Source organism: Colossoma macropomum, unplaced genomic scaffold (genome assembly GCF_904425465.1).
Source record: "Colossoma macropomum unplaced genomic scaffold, Colossoma_macropomum, whole genome shotgun sequence".
Classification (NCBI taxonomy): Eukaryota; Metazoa; Chordata; class Actinopteri; order Characiformes; family Serrasalmidae; genus Colossoma; species Colossoma macropomum.
Window position 1 is genome coordinate 6,552,947 of NW_023494810.1, and position 20,245 is coordinate 6,573,191.

Here is a 20,245-nt window from a genome sequence, read left to right on the forward strand (position 1 = left end):
AAAAAGAATTCATGGTCGATTTTATGACTGCAAGTTGGCCAGACCCTGAGGCAGCAAAGAACCACCACCATTGTCCACTCTATTAGACACTCCTACCTTCTCAGTCCACCTTGTAGGTGTAAAGTCAGAGACGATAGCTCATCTGCTGCTGGACAGTTTGTGTTGGTCATCCTCTAGTCCTTCATCAGTGGTCACAGGACGCTGTTGGCTGGATAATTTTGGTCGGTGGACTATTCTCAGTCCAGCAGTGACACTGAGGTGTCTATAAACTCTAGCAGCACTGCTGTGTCTGATCCACTCAGACCAGCGCAACACACACTAACACACCACCACCATGTCAGTGTTACTGCAGTGCTGAGAATGATCCACCACCCAAATAGTACCTGCTCTGTGAGGGTCCATGGAGGTCCTGACCACTGAAGAACAGGGTAAAAGGGGGCTAACGAAGTATGCAGGGAAACAGATGGACTACAGTCTGTAATTGTAGAACTACAAAGTGCACCTATATAGTAAGTGGAGCTGATAAAATGGACAATGAGCGTAGAAACAAGCAGGTGGTCATAATGTTATGCCTGATCAGTGTATATATATACTTGTGTACTTACTTTTTCCACATTGCAGGTGTCACTTGTTTATATTGTTATCTATTTGTCCAAATAGGCTGAAAACGTTCACTGTACTTATGTTGTATTTCATTTCATTTTGGTTACAGAATTTTATAGGTTTTTGGGTAAAGGTACGTTCTTCTGTTTTGCATTTTATTAAAATAATGGTAATAACAAGAATCCTTTTTTGTATTTTTTGCCCATTGTACTGATGATGATGTGACAGATTTAGTATAGCTGTGCAGTGCAGGTGGGCCACAGGGCTAGGTGAGAAACACTGCATTTGAGTTTGTCAAGGACTTTAATCTTGCCCAGTGTCTTCCCATGAGCCCACTGTCACGGAAGCGGTACTTTTATTTGGTTTGTGCAGCCGTAGCGCTCCTCACTCCGCTCTTTGCTCCACAGAGGAACCTGCCCACCCAGCCATGGCTGCGAAACGAGCTCTGGTCATTTTGTCGAAGGGCGCAGAGGAGATGGAGACTGTCATACCGGTGGATGTCATGCGCAGAGCCGGGGTTAGTAGCTGCCTGACTGCCTTACATGTGCAGCTGTCGCAAACGCTCTGAAAGCACTGGGCCCATTCGCAAATTAGCAGCTATTGCAAAAGCTCTGCTTACTATGGAAAGTTCGCAGCTATCGCAAAAGCAGCGAATAATCTCGATATCATGCTGCTGTTGCAGAGCGCGGCTGACGTCGACTTTTAGTTCGAATTTTCCGGTCCACCTTAAATAGTAACGTCACAGCAGTGCTAGAACGTTCGTGCTTGAGCTTGAACGTGCCTCCTGGACCATTTAAGGTGGAACGGAAAATTCGAGCAAGAAGCTGGAGCTCATTGTAAATTCGTAGCTGTATGAAGTGAGTGAACAGCAGCAAAACAGCGCAGGTGCTGAATCAGCAGAACAGAACAAAATGACCCCCAAAAAGCAGCTAGGAAGTAACTGTAAAAGATAACAGTACAAATGCTTGATAGATGTGGTTGTTTGACAGTATTATCGTTAGAAATTACTAAGAGCAGTAAAAAGCAGTACATATTCACAGAAATGTGAAGTTTATGTAACTAGTGCTGCCATATATGTCAGCCAGCACTTAGCCAAGCTTTGATGTACTGCTAAATGTGTCAGGCAGATTACATTATTGTCTATTGATTCCTGGCTGGACACAGTCTGGTCAGGCTCTGGAGAGAGTGCTGCAAGCTAAATGTCAAAGTTTGCTGCTGCCGTCATGGTGAGATGGGCTTTGGTTTTCACTGGCACTTGTGCTACTTAGCTTGACTCCCTTTTTCATTTAACTGCAGTATAAATGAGTAAGAGGGCATATTTGACTGTGTCCAAAGGTTTGTAGATTCCTGCTCATCCAGAGTTTGATATGAAATCTCGTTTGGATTAATGGATTTGATTGCATTCAGCCACGGGAGAATTTATGAAGCTATTGAGGCTGGATGATAACAAATGCTGCTCCAACTCATCCCAGAGATGCCACAAATTTCCCTCCAGAAAACGCAGTTCCACTGCTCCACACCTCAGTGCTGGGGGGCTTTATACCCCCAGTGCCTGGCATTAGGAATGGTGACCTTAGGCTCATGTGCAGGTGCACCAGAACATTCCATTGTATTGGTAGTGCTTTTCTAAGGAGATTATACCAGCTGTGTGCACACCTGTGTCAGCAGTAGGTGCACCTGAATGTAGCTGAATTCACTACTTACAAGGCCTGTCTGGATATATGACAGAATGTCTGGTCATCATCCCATCCTTGCATGACTGTTGCTTTTCTTTAACTCTCTGCCTGGCCTGTCCCGTCCCAACCAAAATCCCAGGCCATCAAGCCCTATTTTTGAGGCCTAAAACATTTCTAAAACATGACTTTGTGTGCATAAAGCAGTGCAAGCTTCCCATCTGAGACACACACGGTTCACAGTGGCAATGCCAGTGTGCTGCAGTTGAGTCATTCTATGGAAGCGTCCATTTTTGTGTCCCTAGTGTTTTCAGATATATTACACTTGACAAACATGTTAGGGTTACCATGTATTTTAAAAGAAAACAATTAGTTTTTTAACAATTACACATTTTTGAGCCGCCAAATTGGTGTTTAAATCAATTATATAGAATTCCAAGCACCACGGAAGTGCTCGTCCTCACAGTCATGTGTAAAGGGTGAGGCCATATTTTGAGGTAAATAACATGTTTTTTTCTGCAATTTTAACTGCAATAATCTATACATGACTATAATGTGTATGATTTAAATGACATAAAGAAAATAAATGCCAAATAAATATTTTAAAATATATAATGAAAGTTGTGGTCCCAAGGAGTCATCTCACTGGTGTTAATGCGTAACAAAAGATCTCTTATTTTGAAGTAAAAATCACACTGATGACATCACTTGACTTTCTTTTACCTATTTTATGAGGATCTATGAAGAAAAGCACATGGTGAGTCCACTGTGTCTCTCACTTATCAGAGATTTTCTCATTTAGCCCATGATTTCATATGAAGCTTTTAGCCGAAGTCACTGGTGTGACCGACTTTATTCTTAATAGAATATTAAATATCAAAAATAGAATACAGATGGATTAATAACATGTTTTAGTGGATATTCCATGATTGACAACATGTGGTTTGATGTTCTGTAGTAGCCATTTTGTAAATTGCATTTTTCATTAAAAATGTCACTGGTGTTACCTTTTGTGTGTTTCATGTGTAACACCAATGATGATCAGTAACATCAATGACTCACTTCATCACTTTTTTTTTCTACCTATGGATAGATAAAAAAGTGGACGTTTATGTAGGATGACCCAGTTATTAGAATGCGTGACTCATGAATGTGTTTTTATAGATAAAATAAATGTTTTATTTTGTGCTGTCCACTGCTGTCCACAGTAACACTAGTTACTGAATACCTTTGGCTAAGCATTAATTCTCGGTGTACACAACGTTATCCTGGTTGTGTTGTTCCACTTATGTTCGTGGCTAAACTTTGAAACAAGTGGTCAGTAATGTGCCTAAGCCTCTGCCTTTTTCTGTCTAACAGATTGCTGTTACTGTGGCAGGATTGACGGGGAAGGAACCAGTCCAGTGCAGCCGTGATGTCGTTATCTGTCCAGATTCAAGCCTTGAGGAAGCTTCTAAAAAGGTTAGCAAGTCTGTAGCACTAGTCTAGTTTAAATTGTCTTAAAAAGTACTCAGAAGACATGCTGCTGACTACTGATGACCTTTCAGATGCAGCTACTTTGGAATACATATACATTTTAAATGTATGTAAAAAAAAATGAACTAAAAACACTTTTCAATATAACCCCGAATTCCAGTAGTGCTTCACCAGATTCTCCAACAACCGACATCCTGCTTTCTACAGAACGTAATTAAGCCAATTTACAGTTTCATACAGAGGGCCTTGTATCTGTAAAGCTGCATTCACATTACAAGCCTCATTGCTCAAATCCGATTTTTTGCTCAAATCCGATCTCTCTGACAGGATGGTTCACACTCGTTTAGGTAAGTGATTCAGATCATTCATTAATGCGAATGAACTGGTGTCCTGAAATGACCTTCATGCGCACATCCTACTCAGTAACGTCACGTGAATGAATCACGTGCATCATCAGCACAAACTAACGAGCAGAACGAGCTTCGCTGAGAAGATAATTAACTCTGATCAGCTCTCAGCTTCATTATTAGAGCGAGACGAAGGTGAAAAAGGTGAGATGTGTTGTTTTTCCACCGTTTACAGGCTTTAACTTCTGTTCGGCACTGCTGCCATGGTAACGCTGAATGATGGCGCACGCGCAGTGGAAAAAAAGCACATGAACTCTGATCTGAGCGTCACATTAAGGTCACATGACCACGAATCAGATACGTATCCGATCTAGGATCACATATGAAAGTGGCTCAGGTCGGATTTGAAAAGATCAGATTTGTGTGTCCACACAGCCCAGAAAACATCAGATCTGAGTCACATTAGGGCAAAAAATCGGATTTGTGCCCCTTTAACCTGGTAATGTGAACATAGCCTTACTGTCTGCCACATAACCTGAGCCTAGCTGAAGTCCACTTCCTGTCACAATGATCTGTTTTTGACTGCTGTCCTAATTAAGCCTAGCCTGGCCACCTTTCTTTGTATCTTCCCTCGTGTGTTCTGTATCTTTAATACCTTTTTTACTTGCTTTCTTTCTGTTTAAGCACTAAACCTACCTAAATATGAATTAATCAAATTGGGAAAGTGGGGCTTTTTGTACTTTCCCTGCAATGTTTTGTTTATTATTTATTAATTTTTTTGTATTCATATATTCACTATGTTTGGTTTGTTGTGCATGAAATAAAAATATATTTGCACTTATTTATGAAGTACAGTCATGGAAAAATGTATATTTGTATTCATAGTACTACAAATTAAAGTTCAGCGTTAAATTGCATTACATATGCAGCGTAATGGTGATCGATGTGTGCCCTATAATAAATCAGCAGTACTTCAGATCTTTTTAAGATGTAATCAATTCCCACACGTTTTATTGGTAAACTGAAAGTTGAAATCAATAACGTGGAATTCGTTACTCTTCAGGGTCCGTATGATGTCATCCTTTTGCCTGGAGGACTACTTGGTGCCCAGAACCTCTCTGAGGTAGGAAATTATTTCTCACCAATAATAACATCACTGACATATAAAAACCATGTAGCTCAATTTCTTTGGCTTTTTAAAACACTTTTTAGTTTATTTGTGTGCTGTTTAAAAGCATTACTTTAACATAATGTTAAATTCACATAAAATAGGTCATCCAAAATTACCTACATTACTGTACATTAAAATTAAAATTAAGAATGTTTTTCTTTCTCCTGCAAAGTTACTGTTGCATAGATGCAAGTTTTTCTTTCAACAGTGAGAATATGTCTCTGATTTTACAATATAAAAATTGGATATTTTACATATTATAATATATTGCAAAATAAGTATGTTGTATAGCAGCATGCTTGATAACATAAGGTCTGTGCACTTATGGAAATATTCTCATAGGATGCTGCGAATGCCAGTGGTATTTCTCCGGTGACTCATTGTGTACGGTGTTTGTGTCTTCCCTTTTGTAGTCTCCTGCTGTGAAAGAGGTGTTGAAGGAGCAGGAGGGCAGGAAGGGGCTGATTGCCGCCATCTGTGCAGGTACTGTTTAATCCGCTGCGTCCCGGACACACATTAACCTGCCTTGAAAACAATTATACTGACTGTACAGTACAGGATGAGCAGTGACTAAGATTACCCATTCACTATGCTTGTTAGTTGATGGTAGTTGAAGTTTGTATTTTCTTGGCCTCAGAATGATGAATTTTGATGAATTCAACACTACTTTCAATCTCAACTTAATTACTTTCAACCAGACAGAATTAACTATTAGAAGACGCCAGGGGTGGGAAAAGTACAGAGAAATTATACTGGAGTGAAAGTAGCTTTATCGGTCAAAACATGTAAAGTGGAAGTATGGATCAATAAATATGCTTGGCTAAAGGTCAAAAGGCATTGAAATTTAAACATACTCATGTAAATTAATGTAAAAAGTAAAAGTTTTAGCAGATAAATTTTACATGTATATAATTTGATGTCTAATATTTCATTCATTCTTAAGAATTCAACTGATTTCAAAGAGAAAAATCAAAGAAAATTAAATATTTCAATTGAATAGATTGTTTAATTGTTAGGAGTTGTTTGAAATTTGAGTTTGTTACTGTTTCAGAATTTCTTAATTCAGTCATTGAGATGTAAAAAGTCACTGAGAGAGTGGTTTGATGTGGAATTGTTTATTGCAGAGTAACTAACAGATTGAGATTTCTTTACAATGGTTTTGATAGGAACCAAGGTCAACAACACAAATATAGCCATTGTATTATCCAAAATATGAGTTTTTCTCGAACGGGGCATTTCACATAAAACAGTCCAAATGACATGGTTTACATCTTATCACTGTAATTATGCAGAAATTTAAAATTACAGTAGAATTCTACTAACCCTGTAAGTATTTTCCACCATTGATTGGCCCTTACAGTGTAATATTCTTTTATAGGAGTTGATTTTCACTTGTATCTCATTGAAACACGCATAAAAATTCAGAACTTCTGAATGAATCGTCAGTTGTGTTTGTAAGTAGAAGAGGAGATATTTTACTATGATTTGAATGTTATGAAATGTTATTGTGTATACAGTCATTTTGTCCCTGTTTGACTTTAGAAAAATGTTGGAAGTGCAGACTCAAACATGATGATAATATCAAACAAATGAAAATGTAATTTATTATGTAACTGTGTAATTAATGTAGCAGTTATGCTATTACGTTTAAATAATTAGGCTTTTTAATACCATTAAGCTTTTTAAGGCTTAAACACACCTAAAAATGTAGCTTAAAAATCTGTGCTTTGTTAGGCAGCAATAGTAAGAGTAGGGCTGGGAAATATGACAGTATTTATCATTATCGTGATATACTTTTGTGAGCATATCGTAGATATCATCAGTAATTAAAAACATCTCCCAACTGCATGTTTGATTACAAAGACAGCATTGTTTAGTCCTGTTTAATTGGACTCGGTGCAGCACAGTGTGTGAAATGTCGAATATGTATCATTGTATACAGTGTTTGATAGTATTTTTTAATGTGGCACTACTTTGTCTTTTTCAATTTATCAGATGATAGAAAAAATCTATATATCATAACATATTGTGTGTTGTAAAAAGTTCTTAAAGTATCATGATATTACATTTTTACCATATCACCCACCTCTGAGAAAGAGGAAATAGGTATCTGCATTTTGAAAGAGAAATATGTTGCCATTCAATCTGTATGTGCTATCGGCTGAGCTGGTGAAGGACACTGGAAGGACATGGTGAATGAGGCCAGTGTGCCCACGTGCCACTGCGGAGTGGCCTGGAGAGTGTCCTAGAAAATCACTCGGGTTCCCTTAGGAGTCTCTAATGAGTGAGCAGTGGCTCCTTTGGCGTTCCTTCACAGGGCCCAGCTTATTTTATAGCATGTGCTCTTAATATGCTGCATCAATAAGCGCGTGTCAAACTGTCATGGAAAAACAGATGAAGGCGCTGAACTTTGAAGGCCGTCGGGCAAACAGAGTCAGCTCTCCACTGCCAAAGAGTGCAATAACTGTATGATCATGGTCATCACAATAAAGTGTCTGTTAATTGTCAGTGCAAAATACAGTTCTATGCTAAATTTGTTTGCCCCTGTTTAGAGTATCTTTTGTTGATTTTCTAAGTGGAAGTAAATGAACACATCCTCTACAGAGAACATACTAATGCACAATTGAATGCACGATCACTGTTTTATTTGCTGAATTTAACATGGGGGGTGAAATATACAATGCAGTCTGTGCAAAAGTAATGGCATATATTTATATATAAATGATAAGTTATATTTGATCATTTTTTCCAAACATGTTAAATTCAACAAACAAATAGAAGTTGTGCATTAAGGTGTGCATTAGTGTGTTCTTTGTGGAGGATATGTTAACTTATTTTCACTTAGATAATCAACAAAACATGTAATGAGACCAGAAGTGTTCAAACATGTGCATACGACTGTAGGCCTGAGAACTAGTGATATCATGAAGGCTTGCAGATACATACATAAACCCTCAAACAAATCACTGCAATTTTAAAATTCTGTTTTCTCCTCATTTTAGTTGTTTCCAATTCCACCTGCTCGCTATGTCTCCCACAACACATGATACAACTAGGAGGGTGAAGGTTAGCGCAAGTTGCCTCCAAGTCATGTGAAGTCAGCCTTCACATCTTTTTGAACTGCTGCTAACGCAACATCACTGGACAGCTATAATGTCAACTGCCGATTCAGTTACATCAGCTAACAGATGCCTGTGTTGACTGGCATCATGCTGAGTGATGGGGGGGGGCAGGGAGGGGGGCGCGCGTCCTCTTAGACTCCCTGCCATGAGTAGCTGTGGCATCAACAGGGATCGAACTCACGATTTTCTGGTGATGGATCACAAATTTCTTTTGGTGAGCTATGAACTTAATGGCTAAGCCTGAGACTAGGCCTGCATGATTTGGAGAAAGTACCAGTTTTGTGAGTGTTTTGCTGCATATCATCATTGCGATATTCCTTGCAACGTATTAAAAACAGACTGCCGATTCAATAACTATAACACAGTTAAAAACTGTCTTGTGTTATATGGGCCAAAATAATTTACATTTGTTAGATTACATGAAAAGCGGCATTCATAAAAAACATAATGCTGTTGTCGGAAGAAACCCTTGTATCTCCATTTTTGTTGTTTTTCAGTTTTTGACATAATTTGAAAATGCCTGTTGCTCTTAACATTGTGTGTAAATTTCATGATGAATGGACTGAAAGAAATGACCCAAAATTACTTGTAGAAAAGTCTGGTTCCTTTGACTTACATTAAAAGTAAAGTAGGTTTTTTACTTCTCCTGTAAAGTTACCATTTTGGAGATATGAGGTTTTCTTCTGACAACAGCGAAATATATTCATTTGGAAGTGTTCAAGATGCCCACAGCACATGGTAAATAACACTGTGATTAGTTAGAGGGCTAATTTGCATATTTCAGCCTTCTGCAAAATCAGTATCACAAAAGCCAATATTGTTGTAATGATTGAGAAGCAGTTGTGCAGCCATATCTTAAATAATTGTGGTCAAAGATAATGCAGGCCAGTCTTTAACCTTGAGACAATAATTGTTCACCAGTATGTTTGTAATATAGTGCAAGGCATATTACAGTCATAGTATGTAGTAACATAATCGCAATACATTTTATTCATATTCTGCAGGCCTGGCTCGTGATTTGAATTAAACTTTAGGACATTTTTGTGTCCTCTGCCACCTTTGGGAAAGTGCAGGATTCCTGAGCTCAGCACAAGAGAGTCATGTAACAGGGTTAAACTGGCCAGCATCCGCCCTGCCAGAGAAACTGTAATACATAAACTGCATTGGGTGACTGCCAAGGTGCATAATCAATAGTTAGGGCCTCTCTTTTTATTAGTGCTTTGGTGAGCTCACTGCAGAGTCAGCATGCTGCCAGTGTTAATCCAGTGCACAAAGTCCATTATTTTTAGACCTTTTCTAAATATGTCCTGAAGAGCTGCAAGGAAACTGAATATGTGTGTAATTTTAGACAGGATTATGTCAATAGGTTATGGCAATATCATATTTGATATAGCTCTAGAGGTGACTTTTGTCTTTGTACAAGACGTGCATTTTTTCATACTGTCAAAGCAGAATTCAGACTTCCATCTTTGTTTTCTATACTACTGTTAATATTGCGCAAAATAAAATGGAAAAACGTATATATTAATCAGTATCAGTTAGTGTGTGTGTGTGTGTGTGTGTGTGTGTGTGTGTAGACCCCCATGGACCCTCACAGAGCAGGTACTATTTGGGTGGTGGATCATTCTCAGCACTGCAGTAACATTGATGTGGTGGTGGTGTGTTAGTGTGTGTTGCACCGCTCTGAGTGGATCAGACACAGCAGTGCTGCTGGAGTTTTTAAACACTGTGTCCACTCACTGTCCACTCTATTAGACACTCCTACCTTGTCAGTCCACCTTGTAGATGTAAGTCAGAGACGATAGCTCATCTGCTGCTGCACAGTTTGTGTTGGTCATCCTCTAGTCCTTCATCAGTGGTCACAGGACACTGCCCACAGGACGCTGTTGGCTGGATATTTTTGGTCGGTGGACTATTCTCAGCTCAGCAGTGACACTGAGGTGTTTAAAAACTCCAGCAGCACTGCTGTGTCTGATCCACTCAGACCAGAACACACACTAACACGCCAACACCACGTCCGTGTTACTGCAGTGCTGAGAATGATCCACCACCCAAATAGTACCTGCTCTGTGAGGGTCCATGGGGGTCCTGACCACTGAAGAACAGGGTAAAAGGGGGCTAACAAAGTATGCAGAGAAACAGATGGACTACAGTCTGTAATTGTAGAACTACAAAGTGCACCTATGTAGTAAGTGGAGCTGATAAAATGGACAATGCGCGCACACACACACATACACACACACACACACACACACACACATATATATGTGTATATATATATATATATGTATGTATGTATGTATGTATATATATATATATATATATATATATATATATATATATATATATATATATATATATATATATATATATATATATATGTATATATATATATATATATATATATATATATATATTCACTTAACAGAAGAATACTTGTACAAAAATGGCAGCCATCAACAGTGAGCAACAGTGTGAGTTAAGTACAGTTTACAACATCAAAGTTTTTCCCATGTGCCTTATGAATTGTAACAGATTGTGCTACTGAATAATTTAGATCAGTGTACTTGGTGCTCAGCAATAACTACTTTTTCTGAGTATTCTTCCCAACTGGTGATTGAATGTTCTGGGACTGAATGTAAATGGTTTTTGGTTTCAGGGCCCACTGCGCTCTTGGCTCATGGCATTGCCTACGGCAGCACAGTCACCACCCACCCAGGTGCTAAGGACAAAATGATGACTGGAGGTAAAACCCATGTCTCAACACATTTTTACACCTTTATCACAGCATAATTTCATTTCAATATATCTTCTCCTGATATGATTACATTACATATTTTAAGAATTTGCTAATAATTACGTAAAATTTATGTTGCTCAGTGCTTTTCATGTAACCAGCCACTTGACCTATTGACACATGACTAATTAATTAGTTTTATCAACAAATGAAAGGCTAACTTTAAAAATGAAGAAAAGTCTTATCCTTACCGATTAGCGTTATATAGTCTTACTGCAACTTTAATAGTCGTGGAGCCATGTTTTATTGCACCAGTTGAGACACAAGGTGAATTTGTATGAAGTTGAAAATAGGGGAATGTTCCAGCAGAGGGTGCTGTTGTGAATACCTCATTTCAACTCCTTTAAATGACCTCTGCCCAGTACAGAAATGTTACATATGTTTTATGTATATTTTACTTTGACCTTATTTATGAATCTACACTTACGTTTGTTTACATCTTTGAACTCATATACATTGTGTCAATCTGCTGTGCTATTCTTTCAGATCACTACAAGTACTCGGAGGCTCGTGTTCAAAAGGACGGCCAACTCATCACGAGCCGAGGTCCGGGCACCAGCTTTGAATTTGCCCTGGCAATAGTAGAGGATCTTATGGGTGCCGAAGTGGCTGCTCAAGTCAAAGCACCCCTAATCCTTAAAGATTAGTCATAATGCACTGATTAATAACCTTTTCACTGTGGATCAACAGGTCCATTGAATTTAACAGTGAAACCCAGTTATTTTACAGTAATCCTTTATGTGGAGCAGAATTTTGATTTTTCAGAACTTCCCTGGAAGTAAAGCAGAGGAATAAGAGCATAACATGTCAGAAAAACTTTATTTTGATGCACATTTTGGCACTAATGTCTAGATGACTTTGGCACTTAAAATCCTTATTTTTGCTATGTTGGAATTATAAGCTTTTATGCAAAACCTTGAGAATAGTCCTGTGACAGCATGGCAAATTATAATAAAGTCACAATGTAATGTTTATGGCATTAAGTGGTGAACAGTAGTTATTTATTTGTGATACTTAATGAAAAAACTGTCATTTCATAAAGTAAAACGCATTTTTAGGGACCGTGTAAAAAGCAGGAGGCGTCGAAAATAACGGTTTGAAAGCGCGTCGTAAGCCAATAGCAGCGCTGCAATGCGATTTCAGTGGGCGGGTCTAGCTGTTTACTTGTTAGCCATTTGTCAGAGAAACCGTGTTCGTCGGAGACAGGCAGTTACCGCAGCCAATGAGACACGTCCATCAGTCGCCGGCGTCCTTGACCCGACCAATGAGAGCGTCCCTCGCGTGGAACGAAGGTGCGAAGCGGCAAAACTGAGAGTTTTCCCCGCCTCGACGTTTTCGGGTTGACGGAGCTTCTTTGTGGAAATCCAGAGGTGACCGAAATCCCGGGTTTAGATGCTGTTTTTCGTCCTGTAAGGTGAGTGTGGTGTGGGTTATACCGGCCAGTCACTCCACGGTCCTCCCGTTGTTTGCGAAAGTTGTTATCAGTCACGACGTGAACTCTGTTTGGTGAGCTAACGTTAACGCTAGCTACCGTTACGTTACCTCACTCATCCCAACGGAAGATCTGCGTTGCGCGAGCACTTGAGGTTGGCGGTTAACCAGAGCCAAGTTAGCTAACCTAGGTTAAGTGTTATCAGATAATTTGGCGTTCTTGTAAGTTTAAGTGAATAATACTTACCACAAATCCAACACTTTGTGATGTGGCGAGATACATTACTGCGTTTTGAGTCAAACGAGTGTAGGAGCTTCTGTGGTGACCCGTAGCATCAGTAACTTAACCTAACATTACCTCAAGCGGGGCTCTGGATTTGAGGCTTTATTAATGCTTTAGTACGATTTTCGACTCTACATTAAAGGTATAATGAAGACAAGGGGCATAACTGAAGATTAATTTGGCAAGAGTGAGAGTAAATAAGCTCAGTTAGGGTTAACCTGACGCCCAGTTTAACTTTACTTGTCACTGGTACGTGGTTTTTTTTTACCCTGTCTAAAATGATCGTGTATAAAGTAGGTTAATTAGCTATGCAGTCTAGCCAAAGTTCCCCTTTCCCCTTCAGAGCTTCAGAGAAATGCACTGAAGCTGCCGAGAAACACTCGTAACTGTTGGCTAAGCTAGTTTTCACACTTGTGCAGGACTGCGTGTAAGTTAGCTGCTCGTTTTTGTGCAGAACAGGAAGGTGAGCTGAAGTGTTCTCCACCGCCTCAGACCACATCATGATTTGCTCTCTGACTCCTTTTCTGCAACTTTATTCCGTCTCAGCGCTGAAAGCTCCTACACGAAACGTTTGCAGACACCTGCTCCTCCTACGGTTCTTCCGAAATCTGGGGCATTAACAGGGAGTTCCCCCCACCCTTCCTTCTCTACAGCAACAGGCTCTGCTCTTCTGGGAAGGCTTTGCACTAGTTGTTGGAACATTGCTGTGAGCATTTGAATGCATTCAGCCACAAGGGCATTAGTGAGGTGAGGTACTGATGTTGGATGATTAGTTCTGTTCCACTACTCCCCAGCCCAACGCTTGGCGTTGAGCATGGTGACCTTTATATTCTGTTGAGGGTGCCTTTCTGTGGAGATTATACAAGCTGTGTTTGTGTCAGTGATTGATGCACCTTAAATTGACTGAATTCACTAATTAGAAGGGATGCCTAAATGCTTTTGTAAATGTGAGAAGTATCAGAAGTTGTAGGCCAGAGTGCTGACCATGCACAGCAGTTGTGGTGGACAAAATACTGTACAGTATGTGTATAAAGATGTGGGGCCTTTCTTGCATTTGATATTGTAGGTTTTAGGACTTGATGCAGAAGGTCAAAGTCCTGCTGAGTCTTGTATCTCCAAACAACAAGAGCACATATGATCAGCATTCCTAACCAGACTGTCCTTGCTCTGCAGTTTCCATTATTAAAGTTGCTTCTTGTTGCTTAAAGAAAACAGATTAGGACATCAAACACCAGAAAGGCTGTTTGGCCATCTTCAGTGTCTTTCCATATTTAGGTGCAGATACAGTGCCTCAACGGTTTATAGATGGCTTTGTTAAATCAGTTATGTCCTTTATAAGTGGTGAACTGAATAAGTTGCTTTTGGCCCAAAATTATGTCTATGGATGGTTCTTTAAAATGAGTAGTTTTACGCACAAGACTTTGATGTGAGATGTTTATTGTGCAGTATTCCCAGTCCAGTTTTAGGCATCCAATATGGACAGTCTCTGTGAACCAAACACAGTTCCAAGCCTACCAGCTATTCATTGTTCTTGAGTGCTTTGTTCTGGTGTGTTGGGAGCAACAATGAGTGCATATACCTGCACTCAATAATCCGATCATAATCGGATTTCTGCAGTTATCTGATTATTCAAATTGTTATGTAAGCACCATACTCCAATCTAGAAATCCGATTAAGAAATCCGATAAATAGAGCTGGATTTTAGCTCAGTAATCAGATTTCTCAGTGCATGTCAACTTGTACTCGGATTTCTATTGGATTTTTTTAGTCTGCGCATGCGCAAGAACAGACAGTGGATGTTGCAAGAAGGAGCAAAACATTGTTGGAGCTGCACTGAAACTAAACACGAAATAAAAAAGTTAAATATTTTTAATCTTCTAAATGATACATGAAGTTGGAGTGTTATGTTACGTTTACGTCACGTCTTCTTCTGTGAGTTTATTGGCTGGTTGCAAAGCAGAAATCCGGTTACTGCCTGACTCATGTAGACCTGGAGTTTTTCCCATTATCTGATGGCTCAAGAGCATGTAAAAGTGTTGATCTGATTACTGACAAAACCGGATTTTCTGCAGTTATCGGATAATTAAGTGCATGTAAACGCACTCTATGTCTATGGATGGTCCTGCAAAAAGAGCGTTGTTTCACTCGCAATCCAGTTTTAGGCACCCAATATGGACAGTCTATATGTTTTGCTCCCCCGAACCAAACACAGCACCAAGCCTACCAGGTAGTGTTCCTGAGTGCTTTGATCTGGGAGTGACAATGTGGACCCCGTCATTTCTCCTTTATTATCTCACAAGGAGAAAATTGGTATGCGTCCATAGTATGTGCACATAAAGTGACTTTAAGAAAACAAAATCAGTAAAAACATACAATTAAAAACAGAAAGAGAGAGAGAGAGAGAGAACATACATAAGGGAAGCCAGTATTGGTTACGTTTCAACTGTATCCGTCATTTAACAGTGAACTCGTGCTGAGAAGAGTTTTTAGTGTCTGTGTGCTCAGACATCCAAACAAGAGACTGATGGAAGAAGCTGAAACTTCCCATTCAAAGACTGATTGTCTAATAAAATAATTGATATAGCCTTATTTAAGGCTTCTAATAAGGACATTTGCTGTGAACTTGCTACTGGTTTTAACAGTGCTGTTGGACTAATGGAATAGTTTGGGCTAATGTAGCACTTTAGTAACCATTGGCCTAAGAGTTGTAGTTTGGGATAATTCTTGTTACCTCCAAAAGTGCTGTACAGAAACTATCCAGTACTATCGTTGAATTAATTATATCAAGGCGCCGTCCCCTCCTCTTCCTTCCCTCGTGATTTCCTGAGAGATATTTCTAGAATGTTAACATTTGAGATGTGGCACATACAGGCTAGCATTTTGCTGCTTGAGTAGCTGTACAGTAGCGAGCCGGCGGCCAGACTGTCTTTGTAAAGCGGGGTGAGATCATCCAGACTGAGTCATTGGTTAAATGATGCAATTACAGAACTCTTCAGTGCATCCCCTGATTGGATCTCCCCTTTCAATGTTTAGAGCAGGAGAAGAGAGAGCCTGTGTGTGAAGAGACTCTTAAGTAGTTTTCTAAAGCTAAATGGTTCAAGGTTTGACTGAAGAAAGTCCAACAGCCTTGTTTAGGTTTTAGTACTTGGTACACAGTTATTGCAAAAATACAAATAGATGATTAAATTGAGCTTTTATTGTGGTAGATCTAAATAACACAGCACGCTAGAAATAACACAGTCTTGTACGAGCTGGTTACTGACAAAACACAGTTTTTTTGCTGTGCTGGCACTTTAGTAGATATTTTTAAAGGCTGTTTCAGTTACGCACACTTGTTTTTACCTAGACTTATCCTATGTGTTTGACTTAATGGGGCTGTAAAGCTTATTCCTTTAAACGGCAAACTTCCCGTAAACTTACAGCATGTTGAACCATGCTTTATTAACAAAGGTAGCTAAGAGCATTGGCATTTGTGTCTGACTAGACCTGCCAATTAATTTACTGACTGACAGTCTCGACTAGAGCCGAAAAGCACAAAGTTTACAGTGAGAACCGACCATCTAGGTTAGATAGAAATCAGAATACTTTTTCTTTTAAAACCATAGTAAGTGCATGTTTCTCATAGTTTTAGAAGATTAATGAAGTTTAATGAATACCAAAATACATGATAGAACAAACCGTGAACATTACAGAAATCTCAAGGGATGAGAGGTACGAGACACTGCATAGGTGGAATCTACCCTCCTCTCGCAGCAGCAACTTCTTATCTAAGCAAATTCAGCAGTTCATTAAATATGAACCCTTGTGTGCTGTTGACGTGTTTGTTACTCAGTGGGCTGAGGGACCCACCACCTTATTGTTTTTTAAATAAATACAGTCATAACAATTTATGTAAAAATACCAGATGTTTAAAATATCACAAGTGGTCAGCATAGGGTTCTCCTTTAGCGACTGTAGCCAGTCAGCAGCCTGTCTATGTTGTCCACCCTCACACACACACACACACACACACACATACACACACACACTAACAGCAGGCCATGTTGGAGAAAAACAAAGAAGGACACAGCACCTCCACACTTTTATTCCCGCGGGTTCACCCAACACCACATGTGTAATATAAATGTGTGGGGGGTGAACAGAGTGAAGACACTGGGAAAAATGGGTTATTTTATATGTTCTTCACAGAAAATGAACAAAGGCCAAGAATCTGAGGTTGAAATAATAATAAATTGCGTCATTTTTCTTTTGGTAAACATTGAAAATGGCTCCCACAGACGCCAACACCACACAAGAGTTAACCTTTTAACGACGCAAAATCACTGTTTCTTCTCTCTGTTAATAACATAGATTCTCTAATGCTATTCTGATGCCATTGTTGCATTTATTTGATATAGACAACGTGACATATCAGCCAAAATTTCTCACAAACTACGTTTGTGAACAAGAAAACATAAATATGAATATGCTTAACACTTTAGTCGCAATTTACTGCTGCTCTGTAATCAATTTGTCAAAGGCTCTTATCAACCTGAGGTGCACTGAGTGAGTTTGTGTTCTCACTCTAAAAAAATGAGTGCATTCAACAATAAAAGCAGCTTTGAACGAGTTCTGTTTTGTGGCAGAAACACATTAGTGCATGGAAACCTCATTTTCTACACAATAATCAGGCCATCGCCAAAGAATGTATCACTGACAAGGCGGTCAGTTCTATTTGGTTAACTGTCCTACACGGTGGTATTTTGAATATGAAAATTAATATTGTGAATCATTTATGAATAACATTTTGGCTGGCCCCTCAAATATTTTGATATGGTCCAGTCTGGCCCCCTTTGAAAAAAGTTTGGTCACCCCTGCTTTAAGCTATTGGCATGAATCCCGTTGTGTTGCAAGGTGGATTATAGCAAAAATGTGGGCCACTTTGGGGTCCCTGAGGACCAGTTTGAGAACCATAGGTTTATGTTGCCATGGCTACGTCACTGTCAATCATTGTGCAGTCAGAATTACCCACACAGTCCTGATCAGGCAGAGACGTTTAGTTTTTCTAACTTTTAACTAGGGGTGCACGAGGATATCAGAATCAAATCGGTATCGGCAGATATTTACTCAAGAAAAAAAAATAAGCATCAAAGAAATTTTTTAGATTTGACCAATATTTCAACCAATATTTGATTATGTATTTATTGTTATCTGAAAGAGCCTAATGTTTAGGTGACACTAGGCTGCAGTGCTGAAATATCTACATTTTATTCATTTGTTTGCATTTGTAACACTACATATTAATGGTATCTTCCTTTGTATCGATAATCCAGGTGCATTTAGTCACAGTCTCTACGTTTTATATGTATTGGCATGGACACACAATAGAGCTGAAGAATGACTGCCCTTTATTTCAGCGGCTCTGGTTACGGAACTGAAAATCCCAGTAATTTTCTCATGGACGTTTTAAAAAAATCTTTAAATAAGGAGTTTTAAGCCTTTAACCAGTCAGCTACCAGATAAATCATGATGCCATAAAAGTTAAATCAGAGCAAAAAAGAACAAAAAGAAAAAAACGAACAAAAAGGCAAAGCTACAGGACTGTACACTTAAGTTTAGTGTCAGAATGAACTACATAACCCACAAAGCTCTGCGAATGGTTTGAATCACTTTCACTCCTTTTTCTGCAAACTTTTGCAATCATGTGAATATATTGTAGATATAACTTTTATTATTATTATATGTAGTGTAGGTTTGTGTAGATATAATATTTGAATTTTATCATTATAGTTTTAATGGTCCATTTTTAGTCTTTGCTGTCACGTTCCTTAACAGTCGTGGTACAGTGAACCTTACAAAAGAATGATTTTTGTTTGCCTCTATGAAATTTATTAATCATTATGTCCTGTCTTCTTATTTTACTCATTGGAGTGGCTTTAAAGGGCAAATAAAGTTACTGAAAGGAAGCCTGAAGGTGTAGAGAGTTTGATGCTGCATTAATGTGTGAAGTAAAGGTGGATTTTTGTCATTCTCTGGCATTGGAAACATTAAGCTTGTCATTTGTGCATTGACTTTTTATGGGAGGCTAGTGTTAGATTAGACTGGAGGAGAGTGAGAGTTTTTTTGTGATTTTTTATTAATTAATTTTATTTTACTTCCAACTTTTCTACCACAGCTTTTCTTTATAGATGGCAGTGCACTTGTGAAATATTTCCATGTTTGTGAAAGCCTCCTGTCATTCCTGAAACACAGACACAGACAAATCTGGGAAAGAAGGCGTTCACCTTTCACATTAGCTGGTAATTTTAAAATTGCATAAATGCGTATTCAGGACATTCTTGTCTCTAAATTGTTTTATATATTTTGCAGCGTGACATTATAACATGGCCTGTGACGAGTTCACAATGTTTATCCGCAAAAACCCTCCACCCTCCACAGCCCTAGATTTCATACTAACTCTGACAGAACCAACCAGCTCCCCCCCTCCCACAAACACACACAAACCACACTCCTCTGTGTGGCCGGAGTCTGATTTTCAGCCCTCCGAACTCTCTTTTCCTTGTCTCTAAATAAACACATCATATCTGACAGTGAAACCACACGGCTGCAGCTGGCTGACGAATGCTGCTGTGTTTTGTGCTTTTCTGTTTGAATCACCATGGTAACAGCGACATCCCTGATTGGTGGAACTCGCTTTAGGCAGATGGGTAATGTATTTCTTTAAGAGGAATGAGGCAATAAAATGTGAATTTTCTTAAACAAAGTTGAAACCAGACTGACTCAACACTGACTGGTTTTAATTGGGAGTATAATACCATCATCTCACAGTCCTGTAGCTCATGGTAAGTCTACGTTGGCTGGATAAAATATGATGGGTAAAAATGAAAATCCCTATGGCGATTATGAATGGATTTTTACTTTTGGAACTTGTCTTTCGGGTGATGGACTATGCCAGGGCAATGGCTTATAGTGCTGTGAAAAATTATTTGCCCCCTCATGATTTCCTCTGTGTTTGCATATTTCACACTAACTACTTTCAGATCCTCTGACAAGTTGTAATATAAGACAACAAAACCATGAAGAAACACAAAACTGATTTTGAAAGTGATTGTTTTATTTATTAAAGGAAAAAAACTTTTGCAACACCCATATCACCCGTGTTAAAAAAAAAGAATAATTGCCCGTAAACTTAATAACCAGTTGTGCTATCTTTAGCAGCAACAACCGCAACTCAACGCTTCCCCATAAAAGACTAGAGATCAGTCTTTTATATCGCTGTGGAGGAATTTGGGAATTGTTGTAATTCAGCCACACTGAAGGACTTTGGAGCATAAACTGCCTGTTTGGGGTCCTGCTGCAGCAT

The 20,245-nt window shown here is 39.0% G+C and overlaps 2 protein-coding genes across 3 annotated transcripts in view; both read left to right on the forward strand.

Moving 5' to 3' along the window:
* Window positions 1-945: 945 nt before the first annotated feature.
* park7 (parkinson protein 7) lies at window positions 946-12,172 on the forward strand. The gene is made up of 6 exons (XM_036559882.1): window positions 946-1,120; window positions 3,636-3,737; window positions 5,163-5,222; window positions 5,684-5,753; window positions 11,052-11,138; window positions 11,676-12,172. Exons 1-6 carry the CDS (start codon window positions 1,031-1,033, stop codon window positions 11,834-11,836), a joined length of 570 nt encoding a protein of 189 aa, XP_036415775.1. The 5' UTR covers window positions 946-1,030; the 3' UTR covers window positions 11,837-12,172.
* Window positions 12,173-12,469: 297 nt separating this feature from the next.
* kcnab2a (potassium voltage-gated channel, shaker-related subfamily, beta member 2 a) overlaps window positions 12,470-20,245 on the forward strand; it is a 156,006-nt gene continuing 148,230 nt past the window's right edge. For both annotated transcript variants that reach the window (XM_036559208.1, XM_036559210.1), the window contains exon 1: window positions 12,470-12,603. The gene's annotated coding sequence lies outside the window, so the exon portion shown is untranslated. The remainder of the gene's footprint in view (window positions 12,604-20,245) is intronic.

Excerpts from the sequence above, each read along its gene's own strand:
- park7 (XM_036559882.1), top strand. The coding sequence starts at position 1,031 with ATGGCTGCGAAACGAGCTCTGGTCATTTTGTCGAAGGGCGCAGAGGAG. Across the intron at positions 5,223-5,683 it reads GTGCCCAGAACCTCTCTGAG|TCTCCTGCTGTGAAAGAGGT; the intron begins GTAGGAAATTAT and ends TCCCTTTTGTAG. Across the intron at positions 5,754-11,051 it reads GATTGCCGCCATCTGTGCAG|GGCCCACTGCGCTCTTGGCT; the intron begins GTACTGTTTAAT and ends TTTTGGTTTCAG.